At 45.2% G+C, this 27,400-nt stretch overlaps 1 protein-coding gene across 1 annotated transcript in view; it reads right to left on the reverse strand.

Moving 5' to 3' along the window:
* Positions 1–27,400, reverse strand: part of INPP5A (inositol polyphosphate-5-phosphatase A) — a 1,335,101-nt gene that overhangs the window by 543,443 nt on the left and 764,258 nt on the right. Inside the window, exon 9 of the mRNA XM_086919541.1 lies at positions 12,909–12,993. Within this exon, the coding sequence (XP_086775667.1) occupies positions 12,909–12,993 (85 nt within the window). The remainder of the gene's footprint in view (positions 1–12,908; positions 12,994–27,400) is intronic.

Raw genomic sequence — 27,400 nt, forward strand, 5'->3', positions numbered from 1 at the left:
TTTTGGTGGGTGAAAAGGCCATCAATTTAGTTTTAGTGGTGTTGATGGTTAGGCCTCTCTCTGTACAAAAGGAGGAGAAACGCTGCAGGAGTTTGTGCAGGCCTGTCGGGGATTTAGCTATCAGTAAGGTATCATCAGCAAAGAGCAGGGTCTGAATCTTTTCCCCCGCCAGGGTTGGGGCATCCGTCTCTTCTCCTCTCAGATGGTCCACCACTCCATTCACAAACAAGGAGAAGAGAGTCGGAGCCATGACACACCCTTGACGGACTCCACTCCTCACAGGTACCCTATCTGTCAGTTGGCCCCTGTGTGCCCCATCTGATCCTAGCGTATGTCCCCTCGTGGAGTCTCACAATTAATCTTAAGAGTGAGCCAGGAAAGCCCAAACTTTCCAGAATCTCCCACAGTTTAGCACGGGGGACCAGGTCGAAGGCCGTCTTGAGATCTATGAAGGCCATATATAGGCTCCCCTTCTTGATGGTAACTGCCTTCCAATAGATCCCAAACAGCCGAAAGACCTGGTCCATCGTGCCCACCCTTTGGCGAAATCCGGCCTGCAGATGAGAGAGAATGCCTTCCTCCTCCATCCAATCGCCCACCCTGGCGATAATGACCCTGCCAACCACTTTCTGGATTATGTCTATCAGACTAATCGGTCTGTAGTTGGCAGGGTCATCTCTTGCCCCCTTCTTGTACACTGTGACCACCTCGGCACCCTTCCATGAATCTGGCACGGGGTGTCCCTTTACTAACAAATTCATTATGGTAGCTATTAAATTTGCCCAGGCTAGGGGTTCAGCAATCAAGAGGTCCCCAGTATATATATAGTGTATAGTATATAGTATGGTATGTTATGGCATTGTATGGTATGGTATGGTCTGTTACTATATAGTATGGAATGGTGTGGTATATTTGTCATTGTATGGTATTATATTATTATTATTGTATAGTATGGTGTTGCATGTTATTGGATTGTACTGTATGTATGGTATGGCCTGTATTGTATAGTATAGTATGATGTGGTATTGTATGGCCTGTCAATATATAGTCCAAAGCCATTAATATATTTTAAAATCATTGTTCAAAGCAACAGTAACAACCTGTAGGCGGCTGGTGTTATGCTACACTAAAGAGTAGAAGGGGAGAGGATGAAAAGTAAAAGGGAACGAATACCAGGAACTAGTGGTGAAAGCAACAGCGCAGAGCAAAACCATGAGCAAGACATCCTAAAACACATACACTCTTAGAAGAAAAGAATTGGCAGAGACAGAAAGCAGAAGCAGAGAAAGGACACTCCCCCCCAAAAAAGCCAGCAGTACTTGATCCACGCTCTATGGACAGGGGAAACGCACAAACAGAAAGTGGCATCAAGTGAAGATAGCATGTGCTAACGAAACAGGAGCCAGCAAACAAGACTGACAATAAAGCTGAGGAATAGTAAGCAGTGGGCGTTCTTTATGCCCCCGTAGGTAAACAGAATATCTTGCAAGTGATAGTATGTAAACAGAATATCTTGCAAGTGATGGTGCATGCACTGTCTCCGGCGAGACCTAGAAATGGACATGGTTTGGACAAAACCTTAAATGAGGAAAGCACCTATTTGAAAATTAAAGGGAAGATCGGTACAAACATCTGGAAGTAAGAAGGCTCAATGTATTATCATAATAACATGCTTAATTATGAAAGGTATGAATGCCTCGGAGTACCTCTCAAGAAGGTGTGAAAGCAAATAGATGTATTGCACAATAGAAGCATTGTAGATAGAAAGGAACTGCTGTAGGCAACATGGGATTGGCAAACAGAGTGAGTGAGTGAAATCTGCAGGCTAGATGGGGGTTCTTTTATGTCATGTGTGTGCCTTAATAAGCAACCCAAGGAAGGCAGATTTTACCTTTCATCTTCCAAAGGTGGATGAAAGGGAATACAAATAATTTGAGTAATAATAAAGACCATTACTCAAGCATCAATGTTTTTGCTACTACTCCTTGTCAAGGAGAAGCATACACGCTTCTAAAAGTGTGTGCACTAGTGAGCACAGGGTACTCGTAGAGATGGTAGCAGCCATTTCCCCAATGTCCCCCCTGCACTCACCGCAGATCCGTTTTTTTCCCCCATGTATTTTTCCCCCACTAACAGCTACAGTTTCCAAGTGTCAAAAAGTGGGTTATTAAGGTGGAAGGGGAAACCATTACTAGCTTATAAACACACCCTACACGAGTCTTAATAAAACTCTGCTCAACCCCGGATTACTAAGCCACAAAGAGAAGGAAAATCCTTAGGGAAGTATGTTAAATTCAACAAGGACCAATCATTTTAATGGGAGGTCTCACTATATGGGTCCGTCAGTCCCTGAAGATCCTAGTAAAAAATATAGAGCTAAATCACAAAGACATCCAGCTCATTAGACTAGAGAGGGACTCCTCTACTCCCATTGACATCTATAACTTATATGTTAGAGGGGGAAATGTTGGTAAATCTACGGTTTTATCGTCACTGTACAGTTACCTAGACACTCACTCTTTTGGGAATAACATCATACTGGCAGGAGACCTAAACCGTACTTTTGAACCCCTTGATACTGGTGAGGCTTTTTTAGGTGCGGAGGAAGATAATCTGTGGGAAATCCCTGCACTTGATTTATCCCCTATAACTCGCTGGACCGAGGATATCTTAAGCTTGAATGCTATGTGCCTTGAATATGGGCTAAGGGCTCTGAATGGTCGTACCAAGTCAGACAGAGTATCAGCCATGACCTTTGATAATGGAAGATCCAAGAGTCGTATTGACTATGTTATATGCTGTATGGCCCTATGGTCATCCATTATTGATATGGAGGTTAAGGAAAGGCTTGAGAGTGACCATAATCCTCTTTGCGTCCTCCACAAATGGTGGCTGTCTGATGTGATTGCCCCCAGTGTTGCTATCGATCCCTTACCCCCGTTGATTGTACCTACAAACGATTTACGTAGGCTGAGGTGGACTAGTGTTAAAACAGATGAGCTGGTTATGGAAAAAATAAACATGGCAACTGACAAGGCTATCATGGCCCTTGAGGGTGAAACTGGGCTTCTTTCTAGTATAAATAATGCCACTAAGGTCCATGAAGCTCTCTTTGATGAAATTAGAGGCCATTTCCTGAAATCGGCAAATAAAAAGATGCATGCCCGCAGACCTGCACGTTGGTACAATCACGAATGTAGGCTGGCAAGAACCTCCTTGGGTGATGCTATTAAGAACAAGAACCTAGAGGCAATTAGATCTGCCAGGAAGCATTACAAACAATGTATAATAAGAGCGAAAAAAGATTGGGATGAGGCACACTGGAACAACCTGAAAAATGCTAGCGACCGTAAGGACTCCAGGTCATTTTGGCATATAGTTAAATGGGGACATGATAGGATAGAAGAAGCAAGCACTAATAATGTCCCCCAGGATGCTTGGGTAAAGTTCTTTAGCGAGCAGTATGCTTCTAGAGATCAGGCAGTGGACAGAAGGTGCACGCACGGTTTACCTACTGGGGATGACATCTTCACTAAGAATGAAATACTCGCTGCCTTAAAAACTGTTCGTAGTGGGCGGGCTCCTGGTATTGACGGGGTGCCGGCAGATGTTTTCCTGAATGACACTGATAGATGGTGCAGATACATATTTTTGTTGATAAATTAGATTGCAAGGGGGGCAGATATCCCAGTGACTTGGAGGGGTGCTGAAATCATCCCTATATACAAAAAAGGAGATCGGGCACAGCCCGGTAACTATCGCCCCATTAGTTTAATAGATACCATCCAGAAAATAGTGGGCCGAGTAGTTGTCAACAGGTTGCTGGATTGGGTTGATGAACATAACATCTTATCCCCCTTTCAGGCCGGATTTCGCAGGGCAACCAGCACTGTGGATCAAGTCTTCCGTTTTCAACTAATACAGTGGAAGACCGTGGTGCTAGGGGGAGGCAGCCTGTATGCAGCATTTGTTGATTTGCGGGCTGCCTTCGACCTGGTACCGAGGGCGAAACTGTGGGAAGTGCTTGAGACACTAGGGGTCCCTGGGGATCTGTTGATTTTAATTATGCGACTGCATGAGGGCAACTATGCCAAAATAAGATGGGGAGGATACGGGAACAACACTGCCGAATTTCCTGTTGAGCGCGGGGTTCGGCAGGGATGTTCAATGGCCCCTACTCTGTTTACCCTCTTTATTAATGGTGTTGTTTCCCGCATGCAATCTCAGGCTGTGGATGCCCCTTCTCTCGCTGGGGAGAAGGTCCCCATTTTAATGTTCGCCGATGACACTTTAATTTTATCAAAAACCCCCAGTGGCTTACAAAAAGCATTGGCAATATTTGATGGGTTCTGTACTGATCACGGACTTGAGGTGAATGCGACCAAGACAAAACTCATGGCTTTTAACCCACATAGAAATTTTAAATCGAATATTACCATGAGTGGCCGCATTCTTGAAGTTGTAAAATCCTTCACCTATCTGGGGATCTTGATCTCCAATGACAATAAGTGGCAGCAACACCTTAATATCGCTACATTAAGGCACAAGCAGCTATCTGGGGCTATAATTAAGGAGCATAGGAAGTCAATGACTAAACCAATTAAACCACCACTGATAATATACGAGGCAAAAGCAATTGGGTCTGCCTTGTATGGTGCGGAGCTATGGGGGTATGAAAACCTCCATGAACTCCAATTATCCGAAAATAAATTCTTGAGGTCATTGACGGGTACTCCACAGAGTAGCCCACTATTACCCCTGCGTTACGAGTTAGGTAGAAGAGAGCTTACGGAAAAGGCCAAGCTGCGCCCGATATTATTCTGGCGCAGACTTTGGACCACACCAGAACTCTCTCATTATGCGGAGGGGTTTTCTGATGTCATTAAAGCTGATCATTACAATAAAATCAGGTGGTTTAAAACATTAAAGATTGTTTTGTTCAATCTAGGACTTCATGCCTTATGGACAGATCCTGCTGGGGCTTTATTTCCCTCTAAGACTGTGTTAAAAGACATATTTTGGGAACACGTAGCTAATAGTAGCTTACTTAATACCAACAGTGGGACTATGACCACTGGCTACTTAGAAACTAAAATGTTCCCCATTTATGAAAAGTACTGGGACTACATAATGAACCCCCTGGACAGGAAATTGTTATTTCAAATGAGGGTAGGTTCGCTCCCACTCTGTAACCTAACAGCTAAATGGAAAACAGGGGGGGCAGTACTATGTCCAGCCTGTGGGGTAGGTAAAGAAACCCTAGGTCATTTTCTGTTTTGTTGCCCAGTATATGCTGCCCCAAGGCAAGCCTGGTTGGCTCCTATGTGCAGGAATTTAGGTACAAAAAGTAGTATGGTGGCACTGCGTATAGTAAAATCTACCACTGAAGAATGGATCAATATTGCAATCGCAAAGTACCTGGGATGGGCGTGGGTTTTAAGGATGAGACTGCTGGCAAGTTAAACACTGCCATCAAGTCGCTCAGAGACTGCTAGACATTTGTCTATTCTCTGTAACTGCTTAGTAAATAGCCAGAGACTGCTAAACTAACGTTTATTCTCTGTAAATTTTAACTGACCAGAGACTGCTAGACATTCGTCTATTCTCTGTTTATGTAATCTGTCATCGGCTTAATATTGATTTTTTAATGCAATGAATTCTTTTTTAATGTATGATCTCCTGGGGATATTTACTTTGGTATTATGATCATTCCCCTCTGGTCTCTATTTGTCGACGACAATGTTTTCTGCACCTGTATATATGATGTGTCATTGTTTTTAAATTGTCAAAATATGTATGTGCTTGTTTGATTGATCATGTAAATTTAATTGTTTTTTAATTGTATGTATGTTTGTCTGCTTTTATGAGTAATACTCGAATAAAGCACTTTTTGAATTGAATTGGTACAAGCATCTGGAAGTAAGAAGGTTCAATGTATTATCATAATAACATGCTTAATTATGAAAGGTATGAATGCATGGGAGTACCTCTCAAGAAGGTGTGAAAGCAAATAGATGTATTGCACAATAGAAGCATTGTAGATAGAAAGGAACTGCTGTAGGCAACATGGGATTGGCAAACAGAGTGAGTGAGTGAAATCTGCAGGCTAGATGGGGGTTCTTTTATGTCATGTGTGTGCCTTAATAAGCAACCCAAGGAAGGCAGATTTTACCTTTCATCTTCCAAAGGTGGATGAAAGGGAATACAAATAATTTGAGTAATAATAAAGACCATTACTCAAGCATCAATGTTTTTGCTACTACTCCTTGTCAAGGAGAAGCATACACGCTTCTAAAAGTGTGTGCACTAGTGAGCACAGGGTACTCGTAGAGATGGTAGCAGCCATTTCCCCAATGTCCCCCCTGCACTCACCGCAGATCCGTTTTTTTTCCCCCATGTATTTTTCCCCCACTAACAGCTACAGTTTCCAAGTGTCAAAAAGTGGGTTATTAAGGTGGAAGGGGAAACCATTACTAGCTTATAAACACACCCTACACGAGTCTTAATAAAACTCTGCTCAACCCCGGATTACTAAGCCACAAAGAGAAGGAAAATCCTTAGGGAAGTATGTTAAATTCAACAAGGACCAATCATTTTAAAGTCAGGAAAACAAAATAATGTTGCAAACCAATTTAGAAAAATAGTTAAAAAGTTAATAAGCAAAAAGATACAAAAACAATTACAACCAGGAAAGGGGAACTAAAGATGTGGATTTAGAAAACTAGAAAAAGTAGAACTCCAATGTAAAGTCTCAGTTAATATGTGACTGGAATCGAGGTTTGTTGTTTGCATGATCAAAAAGATAAATCTATAAAATACCTGTCATTTTGTATTTCCTTTTTTAAAACAGATAGATACTACCCTGTAGCAAAATGTAACACAGACTTTCAGAGCTGCCTCATTCATAAATGCAATAAATATTGCCAGGTGAAGGGCGGAACTGCAGGTGAACTTGGTGGATCACTTTTTACCTTATCTAATTCTGTGGCCCTAGTCGGTTATCTGAAAGTGTATGGTTTTGGAAATTCTAGCAGAGCAAGAGAGAAAAACACTAAAATCTCATGGGTTGTTGTGGACAACCATATAGAAATACATAATGAACAGGAAAATAAAAATGAGTATTGTGCACCTGCCTTGCAAACAGTCTTAGCCCCTTTCCTGCCCTAAAATCGTGTTCAACACACCATTAAATCCTGAAGAAAGCATGAGGAATTGTCAAAGGAATAGTCTTGCATTCCTCCAATTGATATTATCGTTGAGAGATGCACTTATCCCCAAATGGCATATTTAACTTACTTGTACGTCTCTTCACAAGTACAGTGGTACTCCATGTGCCAAGGGCCTGTGAATGAAATGCTACTAGATGACCTGCAGCACTGATTGTGCCACCGACTTAAGTAGTACTTTAAACATGTCTCAGGCCTGCTATTGCAGCTTGTGTGTGCAGTTTTAAACTGCCATGTCGAACTGGCAACATAAATCCTTCCAGAGACCTTGACGTTGCTTTTTAATACATAGAAGTCATCCCCAGGTTAGACCCTGGACAGCCCAGAGGGCAGGGTGCAGTGGAGTTAAAAAGCAGGACATGTACTTTTAAGTTTTAAATTTGTTTTTCACTACTATAAGGCCTACCTCTCCAATTGCATAACATTGGAGTTACCTTATTACATTTTACAAGCGTAATTTTCAAATGGGAATAGGTGATCAGTTCATGTTTGGTGTCTCTAAAATCTTAAGTAAAAATCATAACATAGAATGAAGTCGGATTTTAAATAACAATTTTAGAAAGTTAAACACACACAAATGATGGACAGAATGCAGAACACATCAAACATTCACTCTCAGTCAAGAGATCTAGGTTAAATCCATTGTTGTTTTGCCCACCATGCCACCCCAGTTTAGACCCAACCATATACAAATCAGTCTAGACCCTGCTAGTCATTGAAACATTCCAGCCCGAACGGCGAAGCCAGGTCCTCCTTGGAAAAGATCAGGCATCCTAGGACCAGTTTCAGGGTCTCACCCCTCATCAGCCAGGCCAGGCTAGACATGGGTCCCATGCTCTCCATGCCACTGGAGTCAAGCTAACCTGGCTGATGAGGGATGAAACCCCACAGCCAGTCCCAGAATGCTGGTATCCAGTCCAGGGAGGACCTGGCCTGGCAGTTCGGGCTGGACTGTTACCATGGGAAGCAGGGACAAGACTGATATGCATATGCCTGGGTTTTTAACTGGAATGGCATGGGAAGCAAAAAGAAAATGGATTTAGGCCCAGATCTCTGTACTGGGGTGAATGTTTGACATTGTTCAGTATTCTGTCTATCAATTGTTCTTTTTTCTTTTAGAAAATTGGCATTTTCCTGTCTTAGCCATTTGGTGCCTGTAGCCGGTCTCTGGGTCCCATGACTGGATGTAGTTGACTGTTGGGCTTTGTGTATTTCTCCTACACTGCCACACAAAATAGAGAGCTAAGGTGTGTTGTGATGGGCCATCATGGCAGGATGGGAGGCGGAGCTGGACACAGCCCTATTTACACTTGAATAGGCTGTGTCATGCCTCCATACAAAGGACTGCATAACCCCTGTAGTTAGGCTGGAGCCAGGGCAGGAAAGCCTTTAGAAGTTTCTCCCCCACTTCAAAGGCAGAACTGGGTATAAATACTGGACCTCAGACATTACCTCTTCAGTACACTCTGGGATCTATGGATACTCTGCCAGGAAAAAAGGACTGCTGTGCTGCTGAAAGGACTGCCACTCTGCTGGACTGCTGCCCTGATGTGCTGATCTGCTGCCCTCTTATCTGCGTGAAAAGGACTGGACCTGCATCTCTTGAACCCAGAACCCAAAGTGACTCCAAGAACTAGTTGGGTGGCCTTCTGATCTGAAACCTGAGACACAACAGGTTTCCAACAATCTTGCACCTGCATCTGGTCTCTGCTAGTCTACCCCAGTCCCCCAGTCCTGGACCCTTGGAAGTGAGCTTAAGGTGCTCTGCCAGCCTCTGAGGATCCAGACGAACTAATGCATCTCCTCTGCTACACAGCGCAAACCTGAGTAGAACCAACGCATCCCCGCTATTGCATGGATTGGACCCATCACAAAGACATGCATGTTCACCGCAGTCATCAGAAACGCCAGTACACAACGTTGTATCCTCAGTGCAGGCCCTCACATTCCTCGTCAACATCAACGACAAGGCCAGACTCCGCTGGACTTCGCATTGCAAGCCCCATCGACAGTATTCTCTAAGGCCCTCGCATCGCGCGTCACTGCATCTCGGAACAACACATGGCATTGCCTGTGCAGTGCATTTTTGGCATGGATACTCAACAACCCAAATTTAAGGTACGTTGTTCAGCTGGCTTGATTAGGTCCCTGTAGCCAGCCAATCCTCTATCAGAGTTGGCCTGAACTTGTGACTTTGCACAACCAGATATACACAGTTGATGCTTTGTGCTTTTTGGCGCTATTTTCACAAACCCTCTGCAAATTCATAACTCCTGTTCAACTGAATAATTTTCTGTCACTTTGGTCTTGTATTTTATTTAGTAAAGAAAGGTATATGTTTCTAACTTGGTGTGGGATCCTCTTTTAGTGGCGTTTCTACTTTAATATTGTTTGAAGTGCGAACAAATACTTTACAAATTGCCTCTAAGGTAAGTCTGACTGTTCTGGGTCCTAGCTACCAGAGGGTTGAGCCCAGGTTAATGTAGGGTTGGCTGGATTATGGCTGCTGCTTGACCAGGGCTCACACCCCAGTCAACTAACATCTCAATTTATTACAATTGGGACTCAATCAATGGAATGACCACCTAACAATGTCATATAGTCAAAAACAGTAAACAAATGCAAATCATAAAAAACAATGGAGAGGTATTACTCATACATAAAGAGAAAGCTGGAGAATATGCAGGTCTGTAAAACATTGGTATATATGGAAATGGACAAAATGGTTGGACCTTGAAATCATTCATTGATACATATCATATGCTTCTCATGTCTACAGCCCTCCTCAGCCTCATGTTATATATTATGTTACATCATGTTGCCAGAAGGTTTTATTCATCGTCTCCAGTCCCAAAATTGCTGCATATCACACATATACCTCAATGCCCACAGCAGTATTTTTTTCCAAGTTATTTGTGCAGTACCTAAGCGGACTCCTAGTTTTTTTGGGAAGTGCTTTTTTAACGCACAGGATTAAGATCTCTATAGTAAACTCTCCATTTCCTACTGCATAAGTTACTCATACCATCCTCACTTTATTGCTTGATCAGGGCTGTTAATCCTCACAGGCATTGAGTCAGTGCCTTCTGTGTCAGTGATATTTCTCCACTACCTTACTACCTTTACTCAGCAGAACTTGCATATCACATCTCCTTTATGAGCTGACATAGAACGTGTCCCCTTTGGAATTAGCCAACCTCACATCATAGTTTGAGAACTTCGAAAACCAAACCAGTGCATCCACAGCTTGTTAGCTTTCATTATGTTTTATGTACTAATCCCTATCTGTAACATTTCAAATGAAGAGGTTGCACAGATCCCAAATGGGGTATTTCCTAGATCTTTCTACTACTACAGTCACAACAGGTCAATTTCCAGTTGCAGTTCAATTATTAGTAATGGAACTCTTTCAGCTGAGCAGTTGCAAATACCACGAGAACAAGCATTGGCAAAGTCAACAGATCCTTCTTTGTCAATGCTTTGTGGGCAATGCGACTGAATTAGCCAGTGGTGTAGGTTTGTAAAATCTGCTGGCATTGGCAAAGCCAAAGTGGTGATTGCCCACGTTAAAGGTATAGAAAACAATGTAAAATTATGTAATCCATTGTTTTCTATACTTTCAAGATGGCCGCTGTATTTTGTGATGCAATATGCATTGCTTTTTGACAAGCTGGTAGACAAAGGAGCTAACTAAAGTGCACACGGGCTCTCTGAACTAAGGGACAAAGGACAACACATGGACTTTCATAGAGGGTTTAACATGAGCAGTGGAAGGATACTGCATATCTAATCAAAAGCAAGGAAGGCTTGCTCAAGGGGTGGGTCAACAGGGATTAAGGAGGAAAGCCATCTAAATAACAGCAAGCAACTGACATTGATAAAGAAAGCCACCTAATCATGACAAAGTCTGCAACAGATAGTTGAAGCTGTTTGTTGTGAGACAGCAAAAACCATGTATGGAGAACAGAGAACTGCAATTAATTATTGAATCAAACAAATGTGGACAATTTTAACAAAATATTACAAAAACACAATAAGAATGTCATCATTATTTTGGCTACATTTTTTCTTCTTTGCCTCACAATCAAACATGGCATAATTAAAGTAGCTTTCAAACAAAGGCCACTGAGCTGGTATGCCACAATATTATGGAGTTACGTCGAATTCTTCTCTTCGCAGTCCCATCTACTCTTACATCACTCAGAGTCTTGCATGCACAAGTAAGTTGCCATTCAGCTTACAGGTGTTCTCCTACACAACAAACATGGGGAGTTAGAGACTAGTTTTTGTCAGATTCACGTAGAAGGCTGGCAAACGTGGGAAATCCACTCAACACAGGCTTATTCCAGCATTTGAAAAGTATGTTCAACATTTTGGGAATTCACAATAAAGACATCGCTGCACTTGGAAAGCTGTGACAGTATGGGATTATTCCCTTCTCTTTTTTTACACTAGAAAGGCACTCGTTCTAGTCTTTAAAAGGAATAGTTTTCCATCTTTATCTGCAGCAGAATACTGTCTGGAAACACTTTACTCACTATCAACAAACAGAAGTGTAAAAGTACAGATGAAGATTTAGATCTCCACCTGAAAGTTTTCAGGGGGGAATTCACAAACACTTCCAGAAGTAAGCCTTGATCCCTGGTTCCCTAGCTACACTTCTGAAAATGTCATAAGGCTCCTATTCTTTAGTGGAGAAGCGTGGCTCATTGGTTAGAGCGGCAGACCCTGATGCAGAGGTCTGGCCCGGGACCATCTCCCCGGACCTGATAATTCTCGCCTCGGTGCCTAGTCTAATCATAGGTCCCACTCTGTGACTCTGGGCAATAGCTTGCTTAATCTCCACAACGGCCCCAGCAGCGCGGGTGCCCAGGAGTGGACATCTCACAGGAAAGCCAGGAAGGGTTCCACAGCGGTATGAATACGAAGCGCTACGAGACCTCTGGGTAGAAGGCGCTATATAAATAGAAACACATTTAAATTTACATTTTATTCTACCTGTGGAGAGTTCTCCATAGCGGCGATTAGAGCCTTCTAGGAAAATATATATCTTTTCTCTATAGGGAAATCCTTTTCCCCGTGCAGGAAGTCCTTCCCATTCATGCTAAGCACATCTGGGGAAATCTGCTCCACTTTCCATCCTGGAAGTGAAGTTATTCCAGTACCTGTCTGGACTTCATCGCTGATCATCTCCAAGGTGGACGGAGTTAAAAAGGAGTTTGAGGTCCACAAACAACTGAATTTACCTATGTGAATTCGACCACAATGTATAGAATTTACGGTTGTTCGCTGCATTTAGCAATGCACCCAGTCCTGTAAGTTCAATTTCCTGTCATATCCTGAAATGTAAAACCATTCAAAATGTCCTATACTGGAATCGTGAGGGCACTTTCAAAATTCCAATAAACCAACGAATGAGGATGTGGAATTTCGACGTGAAATACCTGAAATTGCAAAATCAGTTGTTAATTTAGTCGTAAATGTTTCTTTTTCCTTGTCTGAACTACATGAAATGAAAAAAAGTTCTCAGTATATTTTTTTGTTGTCGCGTGGACTTCCATTCTAAGATGGATGCAAGTGCATTTTCATATTTTTCAAAATAAACTACAAGCAAATAAGAATCCACAGTATACCTGGACATTGGGAAGTCATACAACACAAACATGAATAAGAAAACCTTACCTCGACTACAGACTTTAAATCCAGCCTGAAGTTAAAATCTCCAAAGACTAAGTATGGAATTTTCTCATACCGGTGATCCGTAATACTAGAAAGAAAGAAAATACCCCCTTTAATATTTTCAAAAGCATGACTGGTACATCTACATGTGACATGCATTTCTGCTCACTTGCACTGCCACAGACATTTTAAGGAATACCCAACACGCAACATTGAGAATCACACCTTGCATCAAAGAACAAAGCGTAATCACATGTAGGTAAAACATTCATGTTTCATTGAAAGCATGTTTGCGGCTCTTGTAACTGACATGGACTCAGGCTAGCGTACTTGCCACTTATATAGCGCTTTCCTTTCCTTATTGTTGAGTAAGTAGCTGATCCGCATCTATGCTAACTCTACTTTGCCACACCGAGTGGCGGGAGCAGCAATCAATCACCCTGGAGTGACTGGTGTTAGTACAGGTTTGCATAACCCCATGAAGGTAAGAGGCTATGATGGATGCCATCCTGTGGTCGCTCACAGTATATTTCCTGCAACTATACTGCAATGCTGTGCACAATAATCCACTTACAGACTAAGCTGGACACAGAAGAAGAGATACAGCAGAATAATTGGGTTAACCATATGAACCTTGCAATGTCAGACATCTCAAATCCCCCCTGTGTATTACAAAGGGACTGTTCTTCACCCAGCACCAACATTCTGGACCAATAGCATACAGGATTGACAAATATAACACCAGAGCTTCTGGGCAGATTCTGTATGTACCCAGTTGTCTGGTCAGACCCGTGCCGGCTTAAACCCTGGGGAGGCCCCTAGGCAGTCGAAATTTCCAAACCCCCATCGCAAAGTATCTCCTAATACATTTTTCATTTTACCAACCAACAATTTTATTAAACCAATTTTATAACACAAAACTAAACATGAACAATTATTAAGTTATTAAACAATAAAAAAAATGTGAATAAACCAACAAAACTTTAAATATTCAAAGGGTCCATTACATTAATACAGCATGGTCTCTATAGAGTCTTTAATGGGAAGTCTGCGTTTCTTTGAATCAATTCATTTTTTTCTATCTTTTGGAACCAATTTAAGAAAGCTTGATTGTAATTTTCTTCCAAGATCAGATCAATATTATTTTGATTCTCTGTTGTGGGACCCCTAAAAGGAGTGGGGCCCTAAGGCCGGTGCCTACTTTGCCTATGTGGTAATCCAGAACCGGTTCAGACCACCCAATATCTCGGCATGTATGTAAAATGGCCAGGCTCGTCTGAAGCCATGCAATCCCTCACATAAACCGGATCGATCAACAGTTATATATTAAGCGGATCTGGAGGATGTGTAAAGATAAAATATACCCAGGTCAGAATTACCTTATGAAACTGCTTTAAAAATGCATCTTCTATATATTACGAGAAATGTGTTATTGATTTTTTCGCACATTTTCAAAGCATAATGATGCTGGATAGAGTGCAATCAGGTGTGCCACAAAAATGATTATCATTCTGAGACCGCTTCTGTGCGCGCAGAGGCCATTGGACGAGATATTTATGAGACCGTTTAACAAATCTGCTCCCGCTGCAGCTGATAGATTTGCTGACTTTAGCTTTGAAATACTGGAATATTTACAAACTTTGCAACTGTGACAGATTGTGTGTAAGCAGTTTTCAGGCTTCCTTGAGTGTGCACACAAGAAGCGCGCCACGGCTCATCAACGCGGCCGAGGCACTAACCAGAGACAATGAAATGAAGGCAGTTGATGCTGTATACAAGGTTCTTTAAATGAAGAGTTTAGGCTGCAGCCGCGTCAAGGTTTAAGCACTAATCTAATGGCCGTGTTACAAGAAGCCCCGTTTTAGGTCGCGGGGAAGGGTTAGGGCTGCGGATTGGTATTTACAATTCTGGTTGGTATCCCAGCACTTAGATCCAGCTATTACAAGTTATTCACCCCAAAACAAGGAATAAAATGCTGACCTGATACGGTACAAAACCACAGACCCATCCCTAATCTGGGTCAATGACATTTTCTACTCTTGTTTACCAGTGGGGTTGGTGCTGGGGACCTGGGGAGGATGTTGTATGCTTGAGAGAATGGTTCTTGCTCCCTCCAAGAAATGGCAGGCATATTGTTGGGTTAGTAGGAATATCTCTACATGAAATGTTACATTTGTGTATGATATTAGCTCTACTGTCTTCTAACTATAATATAAGGTTTAATACATATTGTATACTATCTACATCATCTCTTCCCTTATCCACCTTTACTATTTCTTCCTTTCCAGGTTTTATGGGCATCTCAGACATTCTATCTTTTGATATCTGTATTCTAATTCTTGTGTTTAGAAATATGAGAAGTTAACATTTCCTTTTTTGGCGGTATTGTTTATATATTGACATGTACTTCTCAATAAAAATATACAAAAAAAGAAAAGAAATGGCATTTATGGGGTAAAGGCTGGGTTGTGATGATGCTCGCAGCCCTATCTGCGGTATTACCAGGTGCAGATCTGCACTGGATAATATTCTGCCTGGCGTTTCTGTGTCAGGGATAATCAGGTGCAATAAAATCACACCTGGTAATCCCACACTACACACGGCCAGGTGGGGGGATGGTGGCAGACCTGAGACTTGCCGCGGCTGAGAATCACCTGTTACGGTGTGGACCAAAACAAAAGCATCAGCTGGTAATGGCCACCAGTAGCCAAGACTGGGAGTGATGGGATTCTTGCCTTTTTTATGCCTGTGGAAACAATGAGAGTTGAAACTCCAGACAAGGAAGAATATAATCAAAGTAACTTTAATATTGTTTATGAGTAGATGGGAGAGGATGGTTTAATTTAACACCTTAAGTGCTGCACCTATTCCAACGGCCAATGGCACCACTACCTCGGTAGTGCTGCCGTCGGCCATTGGACGTTCCAACTGCACCTGCGCAATGGAACGTTCAGCACTGGAGCTGGACGTTCCATAGCTGCTAAGGTGTTAAATGGAAATGTTTGTCAACTAATCTCCTTTTTGCCCGACCCAATCCTATAACCCGATGACCAAGATGCAACAGTGAATTACAGACTCAATGTTCTCTTATTGGAATCTGTGAAGGTAATCACTGGCAGATGAGTAGGGAGAGGCATGAATGGAACAAACAGTTAAACTTAAGGATGGTTTTAATAAAACTAGAGCTCGACATGCTGAATAAATAAAATGCATCTATTTTTTATTACCAATGGGCATTCCAGTCCAAGAACACACTCCATCCAAACCAGTTTCAACATGCCAACGTTTTTTAAAGACTGCTCTACAACTTTAGTGCATACGTTGCATGAAGTAGACGTGGTTCCTTCCTGAGTCTTCCATTTGGCTCTGGGTTCTCTAAGGCTTCTCCATACTTGTATTCTACTAAACACTCTGTAGCATATGCAGTTCCCCAAACCATGTGAGTCTCAATCCACTCTTAAGGAAAGGGTACCTCATTAGCGCTCTCCGTTTGGTCTCTCAACTGTCATGCTGCACTGTCTTGGGTTGCTTCCTTCCTTTCATTCCCACTCTGTACTGCCTGGTGTTCCCAAACATGAAGTTATTAGATCCAAACATAGTTTATTAGGTGATGGTATTTCATTCCTAATTATAGTTTGTTCTCCACAGGGACTGGTCCCAGACACAAGCATACTCTAACTGACCATACTGTAGAAGAAACTTTCTTAGGGTTTGAGATTAAATATCTGGTAATTTCATAATCAATGTCTGCTTATTAACAAAGCATCTTATTAGAAAAATACTTTACTGTCACCAGCCAAAACCTCAAAATCGACACTCACTAGACATATCCCTCAGAATACAGGTACAAGATTCCAACACTAATCTAGTAACGAATGAAGTTTCTCTGGCTTTCCCGTTCAGTGCTGCTCAAAGTTTCTCTGTCTCTGCAAACTCTTTACACTACAACTTCCGTCAAGACCAGCCAAAGGCATGGAACTGTGTTTAGAATCAGCCTGTGTCCATAAACCACTCAAAAGAGTATGCCACGCTCTCAGTCGATGCTGAGAAAGCATTGGACTGGGTAGATTGGGGATTTATGGATAAGACGCTGGCCCGTTTCGGGGTGGGGGAACGATTCCGAGCGTGGGTGACGAGCTGTTACGACCAACCCAGGGTGACAATTCGGGTCAACGGCGTGTGCTCCAAGCCATTCGAGATCCGGAGGGGCACTAGGCAGAGGTGCCCCCTATCCAGGCCCGAACTGGCCGTTGCGGGCACCGGCCAATCCCCGGTGCTCCACAAGGGTGGGGGCCGGTTTTGGGCCCCTGGGGGTTGTTTTTGTTACAGGGCCGTTTTTGCAGCGTTGCTGGAAAAACAGCCCTGTAACAAAACCAGCCGAAAACCGGCCCTGGCAACGAGCGCGGTCGCACCCCCAACCCCCTGGTGGGCGAGCACTTTGCCAGGGCCCGTTTTGGTTCTCAGTCCGGCCCTGCCCCTCTCCCCCCTGCTCTACGCGTTATATTATTATTATTATTATTATTATTATTTATTTTTATAAAGCGCGATAGTCACCCGGAGGTATCCCAGCGCTGAGGAATCCTAATTCACCATATCTGAGGAGCGGGAGCTGAGGTCGGAAGAGAGGAAAGGATGAAGGATCAAAAAAAAGGGGGGAGGGGAGCACCGGTTAGGGAAAGAGGTGTGTTTTTAGCAGCTTCCTGAAGCGCAGGTATTGTGGTTCAAGTCGTAGGTCACGAGGAAGTGAATTCCAAAGGCGGGCGGCTTGAACCGAGAAGCGTCTTCCTCCTGATCGGGTTTTCCTGAATCGAGGGGTATTGATAAGGTTTTCTGCGTTGGAGCGGAGGGATCTGGAAGTTATGTAGGGGGTGACAAAATTGCTGAGGATTGAGGGGCCTTGGTTATGCAGAGTTTTGTGGACGAGACACAAGGCCTTAAATTTGACTCTCTCCCTTATGGGGAGCCAATGGAGGAGTTTGAGAGCAGGTTTAGCAGATGCTCTGGCCGGGGTGTTTGTGATGATCCGGGCGGCAGTGTTTTGAATTCTCTGCAGTTTAGTGAGGGTCGCTTCGGGAGCGCCCAGATAAATCACATTACTATAATCCAGCCTCGATATTATGAGACCTTGGATTAATAGTTTTTGGGATTTAGGGGGGAGAAGGGGCAGGACTTTCCTCAGAGATTTTAAGAGGCCAAAGCAGGTCCCTGCCACCTTCTTTGCCTGCGGAGTGAATGAGAGATCGGAGTCGATCCACACACCCAAACTTTTCACCTCTGTTTTTGGGTCGGGGGGAGGACCCAGACAAGCTGGCCAACTGTCCAGGGGGAGTGAGGTTCCTTTCGGGCCAAGTATAAGGACCTCAGTTTTTGTCCCGTTCAGTTTTAGGGCTGATCTGTTCATCCAACGATGGACCTGCGTAAGGCAGTTGAAGAGATCAGCTTTCTGTTGTTTGGGATGGGACAGAGACACCACTAATTGTGTGTCGTCAGCGTAGCTGACGACATTCACTCCGAATGGGATGATGACCTCCTCCAATGTGGACATATAGATATTAAATAATGTGGGGCTCAGGGACGAGCCCTGAGGCACACCACATTGGAGGGACATTTCGGAGGAGCGGGCGTTCTTCTCCCAGATCTGGTAAGATCGTTGGGTCAGGAAAGATGAAAGCCAAGATAAGGCTGTACCTTCCACTCCAACTCTAGCCAATCTTTCAATGAGGAGTTGGTGGTCTACGGTGTCGAACGCCGCACTAAGGTCGAGGAGGATCACTGCCACTGATCCTCCCCCATCCAATAGTGCTCTGGCCTCCTCTACCGCCGCCAGGAGGGCGATGTCCGTGCCCTGTCCTGGTCGGAAACCCGTCTGGGAACTTTTTAATTTGTTATTGGCCTCTAGAAACTGCGAGAGTTTCCTGTTGACTAACTTTTCTGCGATCTTACTAACTCCTGGGAGTAAGGAAATGGGCCTGTAGTTTGCCAAGTTCTCGGGATCGAGCGCGGGTTTCTTCAGTAGGGCCTTTACCACAGCCTTTTTCCAGCTCGAAAGTACAACTCCTTGTTGGAGTGAAGTATTAATCAGCTTGGTGAGAGGGGGGATGATAGTGGGGGCTACCTCCTTGAGGATCCGAAGAGGAGCTGGGTCCCTAGGGGAGCCGCTCTTCATGGAGTTGAGCGTATTTCTCACCTCGTCTGTCGTGACCTGGCCCCACGTGGACAGACAGGTGGAGGTGTGTGGGAACCCCTGGCGCAACGCATCAGAGATCCCCCTCACATATCGGGCATACCCTTCGGAGGGGAACAACATACAGTCAGCGTATATGCTGATGATATCTTGGCGACCCTAACTGCTCCCCAGTACTCTGTCCCCGCTTTTTTGAGAGAACTTGCAGACTTTAGCAGGGTTTAAGGTGAATGTAGGGAAGTCAATGATTTTACCCCAGGCCCCCACGAGGGGGCTCAGGTAGATAAGTTTCAGGAGCTGGGGGGACTGAAGGTCCAGGGAGAATTTCCCTATCTGGGTGTCACGCTGACTCCGTCCACCGATTCCACGCTCAATCGAAACTATAATACTCACAAACCAGGTATCCACCGCTTTACGGTGTTGGAAAACATACCCTTTGTCGCTGCTGGGCAGAGTGGCCGCGATCAAAATGTCTATTTTACCTAAGATTTTGTATGTCTTTCAGACCCTACCGGCCACACCTCCTATGCAATATATTTGGGCACTGCAGTCGGAAATTCAACAATTTATATGGGGAGGGAGGCGTCCGAGGATTCGACGGGATCTGGCCTGGCGTCCCACGGCTGAGGGTGGCCTCGGGATCCCCCACCTTCTGACCTACTACAAAGCAGCCCAGCTTAGACATCTGGTAGAATGGAGTAGGCCGGAATCTGAAAAAAGGTGGTTGTTTCAGGACAGGGCGCTAGCACACTTACCTCTGTGGAAAATTCCTTTTCTGAAGCCTGCCGACCTCCCCACGTCTATACAGAAGTCGCCGATCACTCGATCTGTGCTGAAAGCATGGGATTAGGTCGCTGTGTGGAGGGGCCTTACGTCCTTTCCCTCACCTCTTACTCCCCTTTTTGAAAACCCCGATTTCCCTCCGGGCACAGACGTGAGAACGTTCCCCTAGTGGCGCGCATCGCCCTGCAGATCAGCCGGTCATCTATTTCACCTTCAGGGCTTTATCTCTTACTCAGATTTACCTGATTGGTATGACATTAAGGACCCCAAACGATTTCAATATTTTCAGATCCGTCATTGGTTGCTCCGTAGAACGCAAGCTCACAGTCTTCGAGAATTGGCTACTGACCAAGCACTCTGACCGTAAAATGATCTCTGACTTATATCCTATGTTGCTTCCTCCGGATTTTCAGGAGAAGCCGGCAGGCCAGCGCCGCTGCGCAGCTGAACTAGGCCGTAGTCTCTCGCTGAAAGAATGGAACCAAATTTACCACAGGGCTCATCACACAGCACGGAATGTTGAGAGTAGGGAGGTGGCGGTGAAGGTAGCAACTTATTGGCATCTAACACCAGCTCGATTGCACCAAATCAACCCTGTCCATAGTTCAGAGTGCTGGAGGGGATGCGGGGAAACGGGTAACTTGACCCACTTTCTTTGGGAGTGCAGGGAGGTGGAGGGGTTTTGGGACAAGGTTCTTACAGATGTAGATGCCTCCTTTGATACAGAGATTCCTCGCTTCCTGGCTTACACCCTCCTAGGCTTACCAAATGCACTCACCTTTCCACTAAAGTCTGTACGGGGGGGAACAAATAAGGATGGCCCTAGGAGCAGCGGTACATCATATCCTATCTCTTTGGGGCTCCAAGACCCGGCCCTCCCACACAGGGTGGCTATACAAATATGGTATGTTATTGGCATGGAGCGTATGCAGGCTACCCTTACGGCTTCTACAGATTCCTTTCAGGAAGTGTGGCGCCCGCTCATCTCACTCCTGGCGAAGGAATTTAATGAAGTGACCTGCACTAAGTATCTACGGCTGCTCAGGCTTACAGAGGCACAGACTCCTGCAGACAGTCCCTCAGAGGGGTAGTTCATGGCACTCCTATGACATAAGGCACACCAGTTCCGGGGAGGGGTGGGGGTAGTTGGGTTTGGGTTAGGGAAGGTGGGTTGGGTAGTGGGGTGGGGGGTGGTTCTGGGTAGTTTCGTTGCTGGCTACAGCACCACTAACATCATCCTACCGAGGGCAGGTACTTTGCTTCTGCCCTGGGCAGCGGCTGGTGGAATATTGATCACGCACGCTGGAGCTGTATGCTAAATCCCTGGACTCGGTCTACTAGACAGTTGGGGACAGGGTGGGTTCAGTTGGTCTATGATGCATTGTACTGTCTCCTGTGTGTCTATATAAATCAATAAACAAAGTTATACAAAAAAAAAGAGTATGCCACAAACCCAACAGGTATCACAGAAAGCACTTCAACACATTTGAGGGCCACATGTTCAGCATCAACAACAGCGGTAACCAATCCTCCACCTTCTGCTTTTGTTTGTTCTTCATCCCACATCCTTTCCGCCTCTTAGCTCATCCAACCTCGTGCAGTCAGCTTCAGGGCAAGGCAAATTGTAATTGGAATTTATTCACCAAGTTAAACTCCCATGCCACAATCAACCGTATGTATTTGAGACATGGTTTAACATTTTCCCAGCCGGGACTACGAGGGACCAAGATAGGTTTGCAGCGGAGGGACCACTAAGACCAAATTGGTAACTTGGAAGAATACCCGTCCCCCTGAGCCCCGATTCTCCCTCCCAAAATCCCCACCATTGTATTTTTTCCAAGTGTCAGTGAGTACACTGACACCCTGAACCACACACCTTAGCGCGTGTGTAGGTATAACAAAAGGTTTTCACGTGGCGATAATTATTTTTGCCACTCACTACTTCACTCACCTGGTCCTGACGAAAGCTCTTTTCACTTCTTTTTACGGGCTGAAACATGTAGACCGCCACACATATTCAACTAATGGTAAATAACTCCAGATTAGTTGCACCACACATACCGTTTTCAAACCTTATCCTGAGCCGCCATTATTAAAGTTGTAGGCAAGGATTCTCAGAGATATTTTTAACTGTAAATTATTCACCTAACATCACATTTATGCACAACACCAGCTCCGCTGTAATCAGGCGTCGTAGCACAACCGGGAGGCACTCGGCCGCCCGGTTGGGACCCCAATGACGAAACATGACACCAACTAGGTTGGTGTGTGAGGGGTCTTTTAAGAACACCTAATGGGTCCATGTTCTTACTATTCACAGTGATTTAATTGCATACACATAGTGGGTCTGTCCACATTGTTTAAGTCTTGTATTCATTTGGGGAAGGGACGTACCCCTGTACTTATTCCCTAGCTCTCCCTTTGATTTCGAATATATATATACACATTGTCTTCGTCCAACTAAACATCATCTTAAAAATAATGTGTTTATCAAAGATATCAAAAAGGAAAATTACATTTTTAGGTCTAGCGTTGGCTAAGACCTTTTAAAGTATATATATATATATATATATATATATATATATATATATATATATATATATATATATATATATATATATATATATATATATATATATATATATATATATATATATTTTAAACAAAATGCCCTGAGCATTGAGAAGGCACACGTCACCTCCCGCCTTCCAGGCTAAGTGTGCTGCTTTGCATCTTTCTTCCCCGGCAATGTTATCTGTCGCCGACGCGTTTCGGGGCTCCATGCCCCTTCATCCTGGGCGTGAACAAACGAACTCAAAGCCTGCATGAGGTTGTTACTTGTTTTATTTCACCTCAACCCCGCCTACATTGTCATGTGGTTACTTGAAAACGCGGGGTGTTGTGGGGCATGTAGTCTGCTATGCAGGAGTGAGTTCGAGTCTATCAGTTCAATTAAAAGATCCATTTGATGACTCTGAGTGAGTTCCAGGGAGGGTTGGTGCAAGCCCATTGTGCACTTAGGGATGTGACGCTGTTTGCAGTTCGGACCAGTTCCAAGCTTCAGCTCCGTGCAACCGATGGAGGGCGTTTCCCTCAGCTGCCGGTGGTGCTCTTCTCCACGGCCGGGCCGCCGTGCGCTAATCTTTTAAACAAAATGCCCTGAGCATTGAGAAGGCACACGTCACCTCCCGCCTTCCAGGCTAAGTGTGCTGCTTTGCATCTTTCTTCCCCGGCAATGTTATCTGTCGCCGACGCGTTTCGGGGCTCCATGCCCCTTCATCCTGGGCGTGAACAAACGAACTCAAAGCCTGCATGAGGTTGTTACTTGTTTTATTTCACCTCAACCCCGCCTACATTGTCATGTGGTTACTTGAAAACGCGGGGTGTTGTGGGGCATGTAGTCTGCTATGCAGGAGTGAGTTCGAGTCTATCAGTTCAATTAAAAGATCCATTTGATGACTCTGAGTGAGTTCCAGGGAGGGTTGGTGCAAGCCCATTGTGCACTTAGGGATGTGACGCTGTTTGCAGTTCGGACCAGTTCCAAGCTTCAGCTCCGTGCAACCGATGGAGGGCGTTTCCCTCAGCTGCCGGTGGTGCTCTTCTCCACGGCCGGGCCGCCGTGCGCTAATCTTTTAAACAAAATGCCCTGAGCATTGAGAAGGCACACGTCACCTCCCGCCTTCCAGGCTAAGTGTGCTGCTTTGCATCTTTCTTCCCCGGCAATGTTATCTGTCGCCGACGCGTTTCGGGGCTCCATGCCCCTTCATCCTGGGCGTGAACAAACGAACTCAAAGCCTGCATGAGGTTGTTACTTGTTTTATTTCACCTCAACCCCGCCTACATTGTCATGTGGTTACTTGAAAACGCGGGGTGTTGTGGGGCATGTAGTCTGCTATGCAGGAGTGAGTTCGAGTCTATCAGTTCAATTAAAAGATCCATTTGATGACTCTGAGTGAGTTCCAGGGAGGGTTGGTGCAAGCCCATTGTGCACTTAGGGATGTGACGCTGTTTGCAGTTCGGACCAGTTCCAAGCTTCAGCTCCGTGCAACCGATGGAGGGCGTTTCCCTCAGCTGCCGGTGGTGCTCTTCTCCACGGCCGGGCCGCCGTGCGCTAATCTTTTAAACAAAATGCCCTGAGCATTGAGAAGGCACACGTCACCTCCCGCCTTCCAGGCTAAGTGTGCTGCTTTGCATCTTTCTTCCCCGGCAATGTTATCTGTCGCCGACGCGTTTCGGGGCTCCATGCCCCTTCATCCTGGGCGTGAACAAACGAACTCAAAGCCTGCATGAGGTTGTTACTTGTTTTATTTCACCTCAACCCCGCCTACATTGTCATGTGGTTACTTGAAAACGCGGGGTGTTGTGGGGCATGTAGTCTGCTATGCAGGAGTGAGTTCGAGTCTATCAGTTCAATTAAAAGATCCATTTGATGACTCTGAGTGAGTTCCAGGGAGGGTTGGTGCAAGCCCATTGTGCACTTAGGGATGTGACGCTGTTTGCAGTTCGGACCAGTTCCAAGCTTCAGCTCCGTGCAACCGATGGAGGGCGTTTCCCTCAGCTGCCGGTGGTGCTCTTCTCCACGGCCGGGCCGCCGTGCGCTAATCTTTTAAACAAAATGCCCTGAGCATTGAGAAGGCACACGTCACCTCCCGCCTTCCAGGCTAAGTGTGCTGCTTTGCATCTTTCTTCCCCGGCAATGTTATCTGTCGCCGACGCGTTTCGGGGCTCCATGCCCCTTCATCCTGGGCGTGAACAAACGAACTCAAAGCCTGCATGAGGTTGTTACTTGTTTTATTTCACCTCAACCCCGCCTACATTGTCATGTGGTTACTTGAAAACGCGGGGTGTTGTGGGGCATGTAGTCTGCTATGCAGGAGTGAGTTCGAGTCTATCAGTTCAATTAAAAGATCCATTTGATGACTCTGAGTGAGTTCCAGGGAGGGTTGGTGCAAGCCCATTGTGCACTTAGGGATGTGACGCTGTTTGCAGTTCGGACCAGTTCCAAGCTTCAGCTCCGTGCAACCGATGGAGGGCGTTTCCCTCAGCTGCCGGTGGTGCTCTTCTCCACGGCCGGGCCGCCGTGCGCTAATCTTTTAAACAAAATGCCCTGAGCATTGAGAAGGCACACGTCACCTCCCGCCTTCCAGGCTAAGTGTGCTGCTTTGCATCTTTCTTCCCCGGCAATGTTATCTGTCGCCGACGCGTTTCGGGGCTCCATGCCCCTTCATCCTGGGCGTGAACAAACGAACTCAAAGCCTGCATGAGGTTGTTACTTGTTTTATTTCACCTCAACCCCGCCTACATTGTCATGTGGTTACTTGAAAACGCGGGGTGTTGTGGGGCATGTAGTCTGCTATGCAGGAGTGAGTTCGAGTCTATCAGTTCAATTAAAAGATCCATTTGATGACTCTGAGTGAGTTCCAGGGAGGGTTGGTGCAAGCCCATTGTGCACTTAGGGATGTGACGCTGTTTGCAGTTCGGACCAGTTCCAAGCTTCAGCTCCGTGCAACCGATGGAGGGCGTTTCCCTCAGCTGCCGGTGGTGCTCTTCTCCACGGCCGGGCCGCCGTGCGCTAATCTTTTAAACAAAATGCCCTGAGCATTGAGAAGGCACACGTCACCTCCCGCCTTCCAGGCTAAGTGTGCTGCTTTGCATCTTTCTTCCCCGGCAATGTTATCTGTCGCCGACGCGTTTCGGGGCTCCATGCCCCTTCATCCTGGGCGTGAACAAACGAACTCAAAGCCTGCATGAGGTTGTTACTTGTTTTATTTCACCTCAACCCCGCCTACATTGTCATGTGGTTACTTGAAAACGCGGGGTGTTGTGGGGCATGTAGTCTGCTATGCAGGAGTGAGTTCGAGTCTATCAGTTCAATTAAAAGATCCATTTGATGACTCTGAGTGAGTTCCAGGGAGGGTTGGTGCAAGCCCATTGTGCACTTAGGGATGTGACGCTGTTTGCAGTTCGGACCAGTTCCAAGCTTCAGCTCCGTGCAACCGATGGAGGGCGTTTCCCTCAGCTGCCGGTGGTGCTCTTCTCCACGGCCGGGCCGCCGTGCGCTAATCTTTTAAACAAAATGCCCTGAGCATTGAGAAGGCACACGTCACCTCCCGCCTTCCAGGCTAAGTGTGCTGCTTTGCATCTTTCTTCCCCGGCAATGTTATCTGTCGCCGACGCGTTTCGGGGCTCCATGCCCCTTCATCCTGGGCGTGAACAAACGAACTCAAAGCCTGCATGAGGTTGTTACTTGTTTTATTTCACCTCAACCCCGCCTACATTGTCATGTGGTTACTTGAAAACGCGGGGTGTTGTGCAGGCTTTGAGTTCGTTTGTTCACGCCCAGGATGAAGGGGCATGGAGCCCCGAAACGCGTCGGCGACAGATAACATTGCCGGGGAAGAAAGATGCAAAGCAGCACACTTAGCCTGGAAGGCGGGAGGTGACGTGTGCCTTCTCAATGCTCAGGGCATTTTGTTTAAAATATATATATATATATATATATATATATATATATATATATATATATATATATATATATATATATATATATATATATATATATATATATATATATATCCTACTGGCGATAGCCAGTAGGTATATATAGTTAGGATTTTTTCTCTATGGAACTTTTGAAAATTCTATGCCTAATAACTTTGGCGTTTGTGGACGGAATTGGCTGAAATTTTCAGGAAAATGGCACATTTTGTTTCTGAGCAGCTCCTGGAAATTTGGGGGGGGTTCGTCAAGGGGGGGCCGAGAAAAAAGGGGGGTCCCAAAACGCGTTTTTCCCATGTTAATTTCCATAGGGCGGTTGGCCTCACTTTTAGCCCGAACGGCTGAATGGATTTCCACGAAACTTGGCAAAATTGTAGGGACTGTTAGCCCGATGTGCCTTTGCTAGGTCTCAATATATGTGCTTCAGTGGATTTTGAGAAATTAACGTTTAAAACAAGATATATATCTGTAACAGCGCTCCGGGTAGCGCTCCGGTTAGCGAACTTTTCGCGTATCGGAACTTTGCGAAGCGAAGCTGATTGGCTCTCCGGTGTCTGTCAACATTCTAAACAGTCCGGAGCGGCCGCCATCTTGTCTCTCGGTAGGATCGAGAGACAAGAGGAGGCCAAAACAAAGGGGGAAATGAAGGAAAGGGGGCAAGGTAGACCCCTTCTGACCCCCTAGGATTGATGAGGGGGATATTATAGAGCCACGCGGGGCCCCCCCAAAAAAAAAAAATCCGATTTTTTCGCCGTAGAGACGCGTCTTGGTAAGCGAACCGGGCAGCTAACCGGGAAGCTAACCGGCAGTGTAACGGGAGTCTGAGGAGTAGCTGATTGGCTGTCAACATTGTAAACAGTCCGGAGCGGCCGCCATCTTGTCTCTCGGTAGGATCGAGAGACAAGAGGAGACCAAAACAAAGGGGGAAATGAAGGAAAGAGGGCAAGGTAGACCCCTTCTGACCCCATAGGATTGATGAGGGGGATATTATAAAGCCACGCGGGGCCAAAAAAAAAAAAAAAAAAATCTG

Source organism: Lissotriton vulgaris, chromosome 5 (genome assembly GCF_964263255.1).
Source record: "Lissotriton vulgaris chromosome 5, aLisVul1.2, whole genome shotgun sequence".
Taxonomy (NCBI): Eukaryota; Metazoa; Chordata; class Amphibia; order Caudata; family Salamandridae; genus Lissotriton; species Lissotriton vulgaris.